This window comes from Patiria miniata, unplaced genomic scaffold, assembly GCF_015706575.1.
Source record: "Patiria miniata isolate m_02_andy unplaced genomic scaffold, ASM1570657v1 HiC_scaffold_27, whole genome shotgun sequence".
In the NCBI taxonomy this organism is placed as follows: domain Eukaryota; kingdom Metazoa; phylum Echinodermata; class Asteroidea; order Valvatida; family Asterinidae; genus Patiria; species Patiria miniata.
In genome coordinates this window covers 8,586,132-8,601,971 of record NW_024037066.1, presented here as the reverse complement: position 1 = coordinate 8,601,971, position 15,840 = coordinate 8,586,132, and the positions used below count along the sequence as shown (strand labels likewise).

At 38.3% G+C, this 15,840-nt stretch overlaps 2 protein-coding genes across 4 annotated transcripts in view; one reads left to right on the top strand and one right to left on the bottom strand.

The window, feature by feature from the left end:
* Positions 1 to 1,556, top strand: part of LOC119734382 (discoidin domain-containing receptor 2-like) — a 40,980-nt gene extending 39,424 nt beyond the window's left edge. For all 3 annotated transcript variants that reach the window (XM_038207874.1, XM_038207876.1, XM_038207875.1), the window contains 2 exons: positions 256 to 438; positions 795 to 1,556. In XM_038207874.1, coding sequence (XP_038063802.1) covers positions 256 to 438; positions 795 to 917 — 306 coding nt within the window. In that variant the 3' untranslated portion in view covers positions 918 to 1,556. The remainder of the gene's footprint in view (positions 1 to 255; positions 439 to 794) is intronic.
* A 942-nt stretch (positions 1,557 to 2,498) lies between these two features.
* On the bottom strand, positions 2,499 to 15,778 carry LOC119734381 (alpha-tubulin N-acetyltransferase-like). The gene is made up of 10 exons (XM_038207873.1): positions 15,555 to 15,778; positions 14,121 to 14,181; positions 13,541 to 13,632; positions 12,886 to 13,057; positions 12,024 to 12,125; positions 11,498 to 11,618; positions 10,700 to 10,931; positions 10,360 to 10,493; positions 10,036 to 10,213; positions 2,499 to 9,507 (listed from the first exon to the last, which is right to left on the bottom strand). The coding sequence occupies exons 1-10, from the start codon at positions 15,638 to 15,640 to the stop codon at positions 9,249 to 9,251; spliced, it is 1,437 nt and encodes a 478-aa protein (XP_038063801.1). The 5' UTR covers positions 15,641 to 15,778; the 3' UTR covers positions 2,499 to 9,248.
* Positions 15,779 to 15,840: the final 62 nt, after the last annotated feature.

The window sequence follows — 15,840 nt, the reverse complement described above, 5'->3', positions numbered from 1 at the left end:
AACCTCCAGATTACCATCCTGGTGCTCTACCAACTGAGCTCTCCAACCCGATGTTGGCGGCTTTCCATTCTGTCAATGTCTTTGTTCAAGGGCGCTAGTCAGAAGCCATAAACCTGCATATGCCATGTAGTTAGGGATCACGCCCAAAGTCACAATGCCAGCAACATTAGCAATGTTGGGAAATAGCAAACAGGGATCACTCAACTTCTTTTTTTGGACAATGATGGTGGATTTTTTTTTGTTTTAACTGCACAGGGCAAGTTCACCACCAAGACAGACGTGTGGGCATTTGGCGTGACACTGTGGGAGATCATGACACTGTGCAAGGAGCAGCCTTACTATGAGCTGAAAGATGAGCAAGTTATCGAGAACAGCGGCCAGTTCTTTGAGAAGAATGGCAAACCCACGCTACTGGCCCAGCCCCCGCATTGCCCCAAGGTCAGCCCACAGTCGTTACACTTCTTGTTATTTTTTTTAATGAATTACTTCAATGTTGGAATTGGCCAGTGGACCCAAGTAAGTACTCTGGTCAAGTGGTTAAGAAATCTGTAAGCAGGGGGTCATGGGTTTGAGTACCACCATGAGGCCCCCTTCAATGGGTAAAGCGTTGCGCTAGGTATTGTTTAAAACAATTGCTCCATGACAGATTATCTGAACAATAGCTAGCATGATGCTTTCCCCATTGAAGGGGCCTCTGTGACTTCACAGTGACCATGGTGACAGCATGCTTGCTAAAAGTTTAAAAAAGAAAGTTAGCTCTACATTAGATGTGTCCTTTTTTCTCACTTTTCCAGGATATTTATGACATCATGCTGCGTTGCTGGCGAAAGGAACCAGCCGACAGACCATCCTTCAAGTATCTCTTCACCACGCTACAAGCCAAGAACCTGGGCTACGAGCCACCAGTACCCGTCTAAGACTGGTACCCAACCAAGAGAGACCGATAGTGATGTTAGTGCTAATAAAAGCAACTGGTACCCATCTTTTTCATTGCATTGGAGTGGTGATATAACACACTGGTACCCATCCAAGAGAGGCATTCATTGCATGTGTGTTGTGAAATTGTAGGTGGTGGTTTTCCCTGTTAACTGTATCCCTGATACCACATGCGGGAATCACTTTTCAAAAATGTGAATGTTTTTTTAAAAATGTGATCGGTGATTTTTTTTATGTTTTGAATATCAGATTAAAGCTGAGAGGTGTTTTTTTTTTCAAATACTTAAAAAATCATGAAAACAGCATGGGTTGCTGAGAAAATGCCAATTGTGTACTAGAAGTGAATTTTCATCCTTTCCAGTGATGCTTCAAAAAGTGAAACGCGTTACTGTAAGCCCACAAATGTCTTTCATTTGTGCAATTTCTTTCATATTTGACACAGTTATGATGCTGAAAAGGTTTAAAAAAGGACTAGAAAGGATAAGAGACCTGTTCAGGTGGAGTGCTGTGGCCTCGTGGTTAAGGGCACTGATTCGTGGTCTGCGGGTAAAGCTGCAGGTTGTGGGTTCGAGTCCTGGCGGGGTCATGGTGCATGCACCCTTGGGCAAGGCGCTTTGTCACTGGTTGCTTCTCTCCACCCAGGAGTAAATGGGTACCTGTGAGGGCAGAGATGGTTATTGTGCATGGTTGATCAAGCTTCCTTGCGCCTAACAGGCAGCATCGAGCTGTATACTCCCCAGGGAGCTGAGAAGGTTTCAGGAGTGTTTGCCCGTTGAAACAGGGATAATAATAATTGTAAAGCGCTTTGATACCCCATTGTGGTGTAAAAGCGCTATATAAATGCCTGTTATTATTATTATTATTATTAAATAAAAGGTACATGTATTTCCATCAAATTAATCTTATTTTGTGCTGTGGACACAATGCGCTACATGCATTTCATGCATTTCATGGACAAATAGGTACAGTGTAAATCCCTTAACCGTGGTAACGCCATTGGAATGGACCAAAAAGGAGTTGTGTTACAAAATTGGCATTTTCTCAGCAACCCAAAGTGCTGTTTTCATGATTTTTTTTCCATATTTGAAAGAAAACATTCTCAGCTTTAATCTGATATCAAAAAACATAAATAAGGCCAAAAAAAAAAATATTCGGTCTCTGGTCAGACCAAAGTTCCGGAATTGACGCGGGGACGCGACTTTTTTTTTTTTTTTTTTTTTTTTTTTTTTCAAGCTTGGATTGTACAGACAAGGTGGGCTACTATTTTGCTATTTGGTGTCCTCATGTACATTGGTGTCCTCCATAATTTGCCTTGGTGCTCTCGATCATTTGCCTTGGTGCAATTTCCCATTCCTTGGTGCTCTTTGGTAATAAAAATTGAGGAGGTGCGGCAATAGAGGGCGCTGTTGGAGCTACCGCGGAACATTTTGGAAAAAAAAAAGATTGACGCGTATGATTAAAATCGACGCGCGCGCTGACCAGAGACCGACTTATTTTTTTTTGGCCTAATCACCGATCTCATTTTTGAAAAATAGCAAATTTTTCAGGATATCATTTTTTTGGGGTCACCCTGTACAGTACTTATTTGGGACAAGTAGTACTATGCAACCCTCAATCCAATAACTCTTGTGTGGTATGGATGAAAATTTTTAAAAAATTGATGGACAACCAGATTGGGTCTTCAGTAACAAGGATGTGTCCCTGTATGATTCTGTAATAAGGAGGTTGTATAGCACCCTCAATAGTCCATACACATAGCCAATACTCTGTGAGGATATTATTCAGGGTATTGGCATTGTGAAGATAAAGATGAAGTCCTCTATCCGCTCCGTTCACAAGCACCCCCTCACCGGCAAAGGAAGTACAGTTGGGGGTGACCGACTGACACCATCTTGCCTGACTGCAATTCATTTGCCGCAAAGCGCGGCCACTGCGCGTAAATAGAACAAATCCTCTGGTGTACGTGCGTCACACACAAGGAACGGTGCGTGTCAACCAGTGAAATGTCCCGCCCATGGGGCGTCGTTGTTAGGTAAAAGGGCGCCCTCTTTTGGTAGCGCACGGAGCTCATAAAGTGTAACCTAGTGGTTGGAGTTTGTGACTCGTGAACAGAGGTATCAGGGGTTGCATATGTTGTGTCATTAATTATGAAGCAAGCCACTTCACCTCCACTTGCCTCTCTCCACCCAGGAGTATAAGTGGGTACCGGCCTTAGCTGGCAAGTAACCTGCGATGGACTGGCATCCCATCCACATTGGCTTGTGATAGACATTTACTTTACAAGTAGACATTGGAAAAAATAAACCTTTTTTTTAAGTGACGACAACTTAACCCTCCTAAAAACTAACAAGAAATCCAGTACTTGGTTTTTCAAAGTATTCCAGAAAAACTGAAAAGTTATACGAGAACGTGTGTGTTTTTGTATTGAAGTGTAAAATAATAATGTAAATACCATTTGTACAGCGTGAAATTTGACTTCAAAGAAAAGAAATGATCATCAGCAATTTAAAATAACAGTTGAATTTTCTATACTGATTTTATTGTCGATGTTAAGAAGAATTCGTAGAATTTTGTATCAGTTGTTGTGTGTACCTCGGAACTTGATTTAAATGGTTGATATTTTTGTTGCCAAAAAAAAACAGGACGTTTTGAAGTATACTGTTTTTAAAAAAAAAATGAGACAGTTCTATTGATTTGAGACCGAAGAAAATCGTTAAAAAAAAATAAACATTTTCCTATTTTATGATATCGTGTCTCTTTTATACCCAAGCTAAAGCAAGTTCCATTCATATCAAATAATTGAAATTATCCACAGCTTTTTTTCTCTGTTAACTTTTTCCTACATTTTTATGTGAGTGGATAGGTGACTTATGATGTGTTTTACACATTTGTAAAAATGTTAACTGAGATATGTGAAGACTCACTACTTTACAGCAGTCAGTCGTAATTTTGTACCACAGGGTTATCTGTATATCTGTACGCAAGCAAATGGTTTTATATTCTTGTTAAAAAAATTCTAATATTGATACTTGCTGTACATTGTGAGCACTGTAAAACAGAAAGCTACATGTACATGTAGTTTTCTCAAAGATTTTGGAGTTATAAAAAAGTTGGTATAGGCTTTGCTGTAAAGGGAAACAATGACCTATTTCAAGTTTTTTCCCCTCATTTTTGAAGTGATGGCTAGATGCTCACATGTTTTAAATCAAAAAGTTATGATGTTTAGCTTGTTTTATAAAGCTCAGCCTTGTTAGTCATTTACAACACTAATTTGAAATTCTGTTGGATGTGATTTGAATCTGTTGGCAAATTTGGAAGTTTGTTTTATTAGCAAAGCCAACCATTCCTTAGCAGTGTACATGTACATGGTTCATCCTAGACACATGCGTAACAGATCTTTTGCATTGAAACCGCCTTTGAGATGCGTTCTTTTGTTCCACGAATTCCCACTCGTAGACAGACATCTTGTGCATTCATTGTACACAACATTTCAAAGATAAAGGATATATAGGTCTGTATAGGAATGACATGTACATTTAGCATTCCAGTAGACTTGATCTAGTCTCATGTTGTTTCATTGACTTTCTTCCAGTCCACTGTTGAAACCATTCCTCATTTTTCAAACGTCCAAAGTTTTTTTTAAATTTTTTTTTATTGTTACCATTTGGGAATCGTTCAGAAGTACATGTACATGTACTTATTTCTCCAAAAAGAAGCCCATCACAGTACTAGTAATTATGAAAAAAAATTGAGTTATTTGATTCATACAAAACAAATACATTGTATTGTGATCCATGTAGTAATTTTATATGCTTGTGATCTCATGAAATTACATTGTGTAAATTGTTTCTCTGGCTTAAAAATTTTGCATTTTAAATGTTTATATATATTGAGACGTGATTTTTTTTCTTCTTTAAGCCAAGTGTTAGGATGTTACTGTTAATTTTTGAAGTGAAATTGTACATTGTTTGGATTTTAGGCAATGTTTTGAAGATCTGAATATTCATTACATGGAACCAAAAATTATTGGTTGATTGGTTATGAATATTCACATACATTGTGGTTGATTTATAAATGTTTTAAGTTGAATTTGAAGAAAAAAAAAATATCGCTGTACAGTATTGTTAATTTTCTCATTATTCTTACGCTCAAACCAAATATGTTATATTGTTTTTTTACATGTAAGTGGCCAGTTTCATAGCTGTGTATCAGAAATCATGCTAAGCAGAAGTTACAGTAAGCAAGGTGTGTTGGAAACGAGTTAAAGCTGCTGTAATCTGCTTTATTTCTGCTTTAATGGTTTCATGAAACTGGCCAAGTCTACTTGTATATTTAATGTTTTGCTCTTTTTAAGCAAGCACAGCTGGTCTGTATACGTTTCAAATGCTTTTTATCTGTTTCAGAGTTTGTTTTTAAAATTAATATCGTTTAAAAAAGCTCTATAAAGTTAGTCTAGAGTTCCAGACATTGTTTAAAGGTGCTTAAAACCTCTTAAAAAAAATTTTATTATAGAAGAGTTGAACGATACCCACCAAATGTTGACGTTTTATTTTCTTCTGGTGTTAAGATCTTGTTTAAAACCTAGTCCATTTGAAGTACCATTGATAGGCATTTTCCTATCTGATTTCTATCCTGCATTTATTCTCCTTAGGCAAGTGTTCTGGCCTTAAAATGCAACCTAGTTGTGTGCCTTTTGAAGGAGGTTTTTTTTTTAATTCTATTATCATTTTTTTTACTATTTTTCTCCTTATCAGAATTTTTTTAACACAAATTTTTGATGAGGATGAACGTTGTTACTGAGACTATTTTACAGTTTAAATAATTTTGAGAATTTGATAACCGTTTACCCTCCAGTCACACACTTTCTTGGCCTTCAGGTTGTGGGAAATGTTACCCAGAATATCCTAGGTATAGGACTGAAAAAAAGTTCCAGTACTTTAAGTCTGTTAAACAAACTACATGTAGTACTTCTGAAGTGGCATTGAAAAATAAACAGTAACACAATTACATTGTTTATCAGACGTTACTAATATGAGATGTATCACAAAGCACAAGTGAAATAAGAAACTCGGTTTAATAAATGCAAAGTACCCAGAGAAGATCCTGATTTAATGTTCTCAATTCATTCTTTAAATGTTATTTGTTAGTTTCTATCTCTAAGCTACATCATCATTTTCTGAGACCACATTTGGTCGCTTGATATTAAACTACACCCTTTCATAACAATTCCACTCCATTCTGATTTTTGGGTCTTCCCCTTGACTGTAAAAATAAAGTTTGCTTTCTGAAACCTTTAAATACGACCAATTGAATATTCTTCGGTGGGAATTCAATGATCCCTACAAAACATTTCTGATGTCAATTAACCCTTCCATTCCAAACAGCCTCTTCAAATACCACAGTAGAATGTACATGTACATTTTGTACCAACTGTTACCATTTCCAGCAAAATGCAGACCACACATTTTTTTTCTAGCTTCAACAGGTTACCAGCCAAAAAGTTGTATAGCAGGACACACATACCAACAGCCTTTGATTGGTACCCTGCATAAGTGCCCTTCAATTTACTAAGAATATTCTGTGTCTGATTCCCCAACACCAATAGGATGTCTTCATGTGATTTCTTATTTGAAATGGAAAGTACCAGTCTCTCTGCCTTTGCAAAACTCACATTGCTCTTCAGCACAGTAACTAATAGGATACTTATGATGCTTAGATCAGGATTTTCGACCCTCAAAGCTGAATGTTGTTGGCTTTGGTTTAAGTGTTACTTTTTTGCCCGAGCTTTGACAAATTTGTTCAATCATTTGTGGCTTCAAATTGGCGCTGCAGGAAAAGCCGAGATTGTGAACCAGGAGGGATGAAGAAATTGCCGTGTACCAATTGTTGCAGGGGAAAAAAAATCAAAGATGGCTGCTATGGAACACAGGTGTGATGTTTACAATAATTAAATAAACTTTGAAATGTTTTTCACACTTTGACATAAAAAAACCTTATATACAATTAATGCAGTTATAATTGTTAAAAATATTGCACAGAAGTTACCTCTTATTTTCTTGTGGATAGAGTGCTGTATCCTGACGCCACTTTTTACATGAACCTCAACAATGGTCAGTTGTTGCAAATATTAAATTAAAAAACCAAGCATTTTGGACTAAAAAACAGATTTCCAAATGTCCAAATAATGAGAATATTTTAATGATTCCCCACAGACTTCATACACAACCATTGAAGTGGCATGAGAATACTACATTCTTTCCTTTCTTACTTTGCCAAATTGACCAAACAATTACTTTCGGACGGCACATGTCTCAGCACTATCTATCTAGTCCTATCAATTCCTACTATTAATATATTGTCTCAATTAAGTGTTTCTATTAACATATTATCACAGTCATAAACTATCAAAAATGTCTTTGTATTCTTTTACATCTTTGTTCTTTGTATATTATCTGTCACACACACATACACACTGTAAAGATTTTAAAATGTCCAATTTAGATTTGGTTTCAGAAAGATGACACTCCCAAATGTGTTCAAATATGTGTTCTTGGTGCTAAGAATATTAAACTGATTTAATATCCTGAGCACAATAATTAAAATTATTCCAGAAATCCAATTATTACAGACCGATTGTCATTTACGTGGTAATTCAAGTTAGAGATCCACTTACATTTGTGTAGGTCGGCAAATACACAGTGCTTGTGAACCAGAACAATTCTAGGTGACTTCTTAAATGTACATGTACAAAATGTAGGTTCCATGAAATAGATATTTTACTCTAGAATGCATGAACGTCATGAAGAGTGGACAGGTGGATTTTGAAAACATAAAATGAAGATTACGGAGTTTAGTTTGACTCCTGATTTATTTAAGAAGTATTATGAGGCAACAAAGTTTAGATTTCATCTCGACATTGCAAGGCACAGTGTGCACCAGTCCTGACCTTTGTGATTTCCTGAGCTAGAATGTATGTTCCTGGCAGAAGTGTGGAACACATTGTATGTATTTCAAGGCATGAAGTGTTCATAACGATTTTTACACCATCATACCAAAGACTTAGAGGTAAAAAAAAATGACTCAGCCCATGTACATGGTTCACATAAACAAACAGAGGAATATACTGGTACTGCAACAATTTCTAGAGAAACACAAAGACAGACAGAGGAACAGGCTAACGACCACAATCACAAAACATTTTATTTCCCCAAAACACTGCAAGTCAGCCACATGCCTAAAAAAGACATCTTGCTTCAACTACAACTTCACACTGTTCAAGACAACTGAATTGTTGGAAATAAAATTCTGGAATAAAGAGGCCAGCTAGTTTCTGAACACATACAAGAAAGTTCAGACTCTAAGAAGCACGCATAATTTACTGCTGTGGAACGTAAAGTTTCAGAAATTTGGGAAAAATGCACTTTTATGACAGTCAAACACATAAACAATGCATAGCTTGGTTTGCTGTGAAAAGTGTAGTGCATTAGTGCAGTGTTTAAATCTCCCCTTGCATGTACATTGTACATACATATTCACGTAAGACAATAATGTCCATTATGTAACTCTTAGTGGGACTTGGACTGGCAATTACGCATTACATTGTATAACATTTCAGCACCAGTGACTAGCATGTTTTATCGGCCAATGCATAGCTTTTGTTGCTTAAGTATGAAGACCTTTAAAATGAGGTTTTGCCCTTCACTAACTAATTTTATAAACACTGTACTCCTTGTGCATTCCAACAGTTAGGGAACGTCTCAAAAGTCGGTCGTCATCAATTGTGACATTGAAGAAAATAAAGTATTCATCAAATCTTTAAGTACATTTACTCATGCCATTTTCTGAATATTGACGTGGAGCTCGCTTGCAGTGAATTTTTTTGAGAAATGATTTTCATGCTGCATCCTTCCTGCAAGCAGTTTATCTGGAGGTTTTCTGGTAGTGGAAACAAGTTTGGCTTTTGGCATACATGTTCAATCTATGAACATTTTTTGTACAACAGAGTTTTGGCATCGACCTTATTTCATAGCGATGATCATCGCTTAGCAAATTAATGACACCCAGTCACAAGAATACATGACATGATAAACCCATTTGCTAAACACATGATAAGCTGTATTTCCTCAGCAAATAGTTTTTGTGCTTAGCACATTTCTATGCTGAGCAGATCTATGAAATGGACCACAAGCCCCGCCCACCTTTGCTTTGTGTGCATTTCTCTCAGTCATTAAGATTTAAGTTAGACTGAGCTACTGTGGTCACCTGACCAAATGTTGTGATCTAATTGGTTGATTCCAACTGATTGGCAGATGTCACCAGGGTCGGTTGGACCCCCCACCACGGGGTGTCCTGTGGGCCATTCCGTGCTGCTGTTGGTAGCTGGGTGGGATACCCATGACGTTCCATGAGGAGTGCATGGTTTTAGTAGGCGGAGTCACACAATAGTTGCCCTCGCTGGTCAGGCCGCTGCTAGGGGCGGAGCTAGAGTTGTAGCCGTAGCCGTTGGGGTTGGAAGGGGATCCAGTCACGGCTTGCTGGGAGGTGGCGGCACCAATGCCGGGAAGAACAGGACTGCAGTGTTTCAAAAGAACATTTGAATATATTAACTTGAAGGGCCAAACTCCAATAGTTTGGCAAATGTGAGCCAAAGCATCAATGCTGACACAAGAGGGCCTCCTTGTGTGTAAAAAGAAGGGTCCCAATCTACACCATATGGACGCTGTGTATTAATAGTAACTGGTGCCATGCGACCACTTTCCAGAGCCCCAGTGGGAGGGGCATACCACATACTGAGCACAAATCAGTAGCGTCTTTGTCTGGACGTCAGGCATGGTCAGCAACCCATTCAAATGTCCCTCTCAGTGGTCACCCCCTACTCTCCATTTTTAGCCATTGAAGGGGTTCTTGTGCACGGAGCCCATACAGGGAAACAAGGGAGACAAATGAATGGGCATATCCCATCCACTGTCAATGGAATGTGTGTGCTCTTACAAAAAATGTACAAGGTCGCGCCAAAACTCATGAGCATTCGTTAATATGCATGCCTGTACATGTAAGTCCTAAGTACCTTAGTCCTCAGGAAATAAGACTGATACAGACCTTTGCTTGAGAGTTCCACCAGGGACAGTGGAAGTTGCAATTGGAGACAATTTCAGATGACCGTCCCGCGTCTGGGTTGTCAGGTGGCTATTTAAACCAATGGCATCAGGTCGTCCGAAAGGGGGCGTGGCATCCCTGATTGGGACACGCCCCCCATGTACTGGCGATCCATTGGGCACTATTTTTTGGAAAAAAGAAAATAAGTTATTTAGAGTAAACTTCCTGTTAAAACTGAGATGTAAGTCCAATTAGCAATCAGTTTCATGATAAATAACTCTTACAAGTGATTTACCGTAGACTCGCCTTTCAACACATGGTACATACCAAGTGACACATTTGCTGCCACAGGAGAATTCCTTGGCCTCAAGGCAGTTCCACTTGGAGATGGGGGTGTTCCTGTCAGAAGTTTGTGTCTGCTGTAGTTGTTCGCTTGGGCACCGTTTCCTGTCAAAAGCGGACTGGATTCAAACGAGAAAAAATACAACGTTAAAAACGAGAAATACATTGGATATGCTGATACTGAGCAGCCCCTTGAAAGCGAATGAACAGTTTTTGACCACAAAAGGCAAAACTCTTTCTAATTTCTTCAACAGAGCCCATTAATGCAACTCCCTGGTATAATTCCTAATTCTTTAGGTGTTAAAGATGAAATAATGTAACCTACTCTTTTGTTTCTGAAGTGCCCGGCGTGTGAGGACTGCCACCGGATCTCTGGGAGCTGATGGAACCAGCCGAGCCAGACCGACCGATACTTGGCAGCGCGTCCTTGGTCAGCTCAGCCTGGGCTGTAGTGGGATTGTCTAGGGAGTTACGTCTGGTGGAGGCGTTGGTGGTGGTGTGGTGATGGTGGGACCATAAGGCAGCATTGGAGGCATTGCGATAACCTGAGTGAGGGACTAGATGAGGGTGGATGGGGGTGAAAGTATGTCAAAGGTCAAGATCAATTGCAACAGGTGTCATTGTCTGAAAGTCTGACGCACAATCTCTCACAAAGAACAAAGTGGATTCTCTACTTCCAGCTTAGAAAGATTTAAGCCCACCTCCTGCTCAGCAGGTTTAGATGTTTTTGGACTGGTCAGCAGGATTTGGTCACACCGTTTCCTGCAAAGCAGAATGTGAACACACTACCTCTAGCCAAGAAGTTCTTCAACTACATGTACTCAGCCCGATTTCGATGCTCAACATCCACCAAAAGCAAAATTGAGTCTGACTCCTACTTAGCAGGATCAAAATCCATTACTTCAAGCCAAGTAATTCTTGAACTGCAAAACAAGAGTTTGAACATAAACTCCTGCTTAGCTGAATAATAATTATAAATCTACTGTTAAGCAGTTTTGAACTGCTTTGCAGGGAGTGTGTGAAGCCACAACCTTCACCTTAGAATGTGAAAAACCTGATTTGCAGACAGCCTAATATATATTTCTCATTACAGCCTAATATATATTTCTCCTATTTCTCTTACTCTCTCTTTTATTAGGCGCCAGCGGTGGTTTCCGGTTTCCAGCAATCCCCGATCGTTTTCTGACGAAGCTCTCCTCTGGTTGTCCTCTGAAGAAACCATCAAAGATGACAAAATTGTTGACCTGAAAATGCCAAGATATCCACACACAAAAAATACAGGTGATGAGAAATTTCAGGAAATTAGATTTTTTTTTTGACAGATTGAAGTGAGTGTATACAAAGAAGGTATATGTTGCATTACAAAAAAGGAGATTTTGTGAAGAGAACAAACTGCCCCACAATGCAGTGCAGCATGTACCTTAACTGCACATTTGCGGTCTTGCGGCTATCCGTAACAGGTGCCGTGTTTTATACATATATGAGAACAAATACCGGTCAATGCACTAAAATGTAGTGCACAATACATCTCTGACTTGAAAATAGTCTCCCTGCATAACTTTGACCTTAATGGGTAAATGTGATTAATTAAACATGAGTATTGCTGGACACTCAATTCAATGTTCAAAGAAAGAAAAAGAACCTCTAACCTGGTGGATTGTTGCCCGCAGATTATAATGCTTGGTCAGGAAGGAAGTAAATTTGTGGGAGGGTCTGTCGATGGGTAGGTGCTGAGCCTGGATGCCCTCGTTCTGAGAGAGAAGAGGGAAGACATTGAGCGGTGTTTGCACACTCTTAACAGTACGATCAGTTTTGTGATAATTGTTTTTGCAATGGTGTACAACACAATGTTTCTTCAAAACCAGGCAGCAAGTAGCTGATTTGAAATACCAGAGTTGGAAACGACAAAAAAATCCTTTAGCAGTCCGTTACCAACCTGGTTCTTTTCAGAACCACACACTGTCATAAAAGAGATTACTACAAGGTGCTACCGCAAACCTTACATCTTTAAAATAAAGATCATCATCATAAACTTTAATCAAAAGACATCCTCATATAAAACAAGAACCAATTTTACTCTGATAACAAAACCATCCCTAACAGAAGTAAAAAGCTTTTTTGTTCATCTGCCCCAAGTCACTACCACATTTATACACTAAATCCTGGTCTCTTGTTATACACTAAATCCTGGTCTCTTGTTGGACAAGGCTTTAGCCCTTATTGAATACGACTATGACTTTTCACTATAGCACATACATGTAATTGGTAATAGCTAAAGCCACAGCCACGAAATACTCAATCCAAGACACAGCTTTAATCAACTGCTCTAATTTAAGCTGTAACCCAACCTGTTACATTTGTCTACATGTAAGTTTTCAAATAAACCACAAACGGAAACAAAGAAAAGTGGAACAAAGCAATTGACTGGAGCGGGGTTTGAACCTGCAACCTCCAGATTGCTCTACCATCTGAGCTTTCCAATTTCTTTGTTATTCCTGAACGGTCCCTTACCCCCAGCATTGCCTGGAAGAGCCGTTTGCCACACCCCCTCCTCTGACAAGACTCGTGGACATAGAAGTCTAGAACACACAGTGGCTCCATCTCAATCTGGTTGCCATGGGCATCCAACACAAACAGCTTCTTGCGTCCAACTTTCAGAATTCCAACCGCAGCACCCAAACCTCTGCATAGAAGATGTTTGTGAAAAGTTTATTTATAAACATGAATGGAATTTTTCATTTTAAGTGAGAATCACTGATATTTAAAACTCCTCAGAAAGCAATTTACACAAAGAATGCTCAACAATGCAATTCATCACAATCTCTTTGATCATATAGAATATAAACATAGAATATAAGAAATTACAAATATTGGTAACATATAGATCTTTTTATTGATAATTGTTTATTTCTGAGAGGACAACTAAATATTTACATGACTAGCTTTTTTGGGGAGGGGTGTATAAAAGTATATCATATTTAACACTGGAAAGCCATATTTTTAGTAAATGCATTTAACGTTTTAAATAACGAATTTCATCAATGGACATTTTACTGATGCACTTTTCTAGCTTCATGGAAATGTTACGCAGAATACAAAGATGATTATAAAGATTTGGACAAGTTCATTATTGGCAGTGTAATTGACGGTAATCCTAATGGCTTACCCATTGGCAGAAGCATCTTTCATAACATACAGATGATGATTGGAGTAGCCAAGTTTGTGTGCTGAAGTAATGGGCCCATGCAATCCTTGGGCCTGAATAAAGAAGTAACAGGAGAAAATGGGAAGTTTTCGGTTACTTTGGGACAAATGTATTGTAAACAAATTTAATCATCTTCTTGCCCATTTGTTTCCAGAGGCTACAAAAATGTGTATAAAAACATGAAAACTCCTCAATTTAAAATGTACCACTGTTCAAGTTTAATGTAGCCCTAGAAATTCATTTCATTACAAAAGCAAGATTAAGCCTTTGACAAGGCTGAACTTGTTAGATTCTTGTACAGTGCACAGATTGTGCTGTACTGTAATGGGCCAGATGACACTACATACAATATCCATTTGTAGCGCAAACTGTCCAATAATGCAACACAAATGTATCCTTCACTGAAAACTTCTGATCTGTCTATTTTGGCATCAGAAAGAGTCACAGCAAGAGAAGTATATTCTTCCTTTACCTGAAAAAGTAAACAAATCTTCCTTCGTATACTACTGAAATAAGTCAAGTCACATTTTTTTTAACTCACTTTTGCTGAGGCCTGTCCCATTTCATTGATGACTTTTTCCATATTCAGTCTGAGATTCTCTCTGAAGATCAAAATTGTAAATTATAAAGTTGTAAATATTTCTGCTCGTCAAATGTGCATGGGCCTAACAATCATGGACAAAATTTAAAATATACTAAAAGTAAAAATTAAATAATTCCCAGACTAACGACACTGGCACAAGAAACCAGATGTGGGATCTCTCAATCAATGATTTAAATAACCTAAATGTTCGAGCATGTTGATTTTTATTACAAGAATTTTGTACGAAAGATGAAAAACAACGTAGTAGTTATCAACAGCAGTAGCACAATTTTTACCTGCTATCGTTAAATTACTAAAACATGTTGCAAATCTAGGTATCAGATTTATAACTGCCCATCCAACCAGAGTGCTTCGGTAGCTCGATTGGTAAACTACTAAACTATGCTGAAGGCTCCAGGATCAATCCCTGCGTGGCGCTTTTTTTTTTCCTCCTTTTAATAGTTTTCTTTACTTTTATGTTTATTGTTATTAATGTTAATGAAATCTTTTTTTTTTTTTTTTTAAGTAGATTTAATTTCTACTTTGTATTTTTGTAATCAATGGCTTTGGCAGATTTTTTTAAATGGGAAATAAAGTCCAAGAACCACTCGGTTGATAGTTATGTTCCAACTAGCCCGACTGCGTCTGGCCGTACAGTACTATCGCAAGCTCTGTAGTACGGCCAGACGCTGAATGCTTCCAAAAAGACTGAATTTTTTTGGCCGCTGATGAAGCGATTTTGCTACATCTTTCGATCGCGATTATCTTTTCATCCAGGACACAAATTTCCAAAGTTAAGGTTCTTAGTCGTAGAGCAACTCATACCTTTTCGAAAAAACGTTCTTTGGTCTCAATATTTTTATCCATCTGGCCACAAGACGAATTTCAGTCATCAGATTCCACAAATATACTGTACGGCCAGACGCAGTCGGGCTATGTTCCAACAGTCAAAGATCCTGACGTTATTACTATAGTATTAGGTCAGGGAACCAGACGGTTGACTGCTATGCCATTGTCATATGAAAATCCGACTCCTATGAAAATGGTCACTCTCCCATTTTGATCCTAAAAATAGCATATTAATTACACATGCGCAATATCATTATCAGTCACCAATGTTGAGTCCATATTTCAATGGAGTCGGATATCCACGCTACAGCCATGTCCACGACAACAGTTGAGTTAAAAATCGTGTTACGGCTGCCAATACTAGCATACATGATACAACACGTGCAAAAACAACCCACACAAAACACTATTGAACTAAGTAAATATTTATGCAAATGCTAGTGCATGTAATGTTGTGATGCAGTGAAACAGTGAAAGTGAAAATAGTGAAATTCTTAAATCTGAATGCAATGATCAGCTACGTTATGTCAGTAAGTAACTCACCCTGTTGATCTACATGGCTCCAAGCGACTATCAACCACGGTCACGGTCTCTCCAAACAAATGGTTGATGTTGAATTTGAACTCCATCCTTTTTTATCCTAAATTACTTGACATCAACATCTGACAAACCCATTCATTTTCGTGACTCTTTCGACATGTTCGATTACACCAGTTAACGTTCATCATCTACTCTAGACCTCATCGTTTCTAGACTGTAAATCTGAGAAACAATTTGGAATGGTCCACTATTTCGGGATAGTATATCTCCAAAATAAAAGTTTATGACA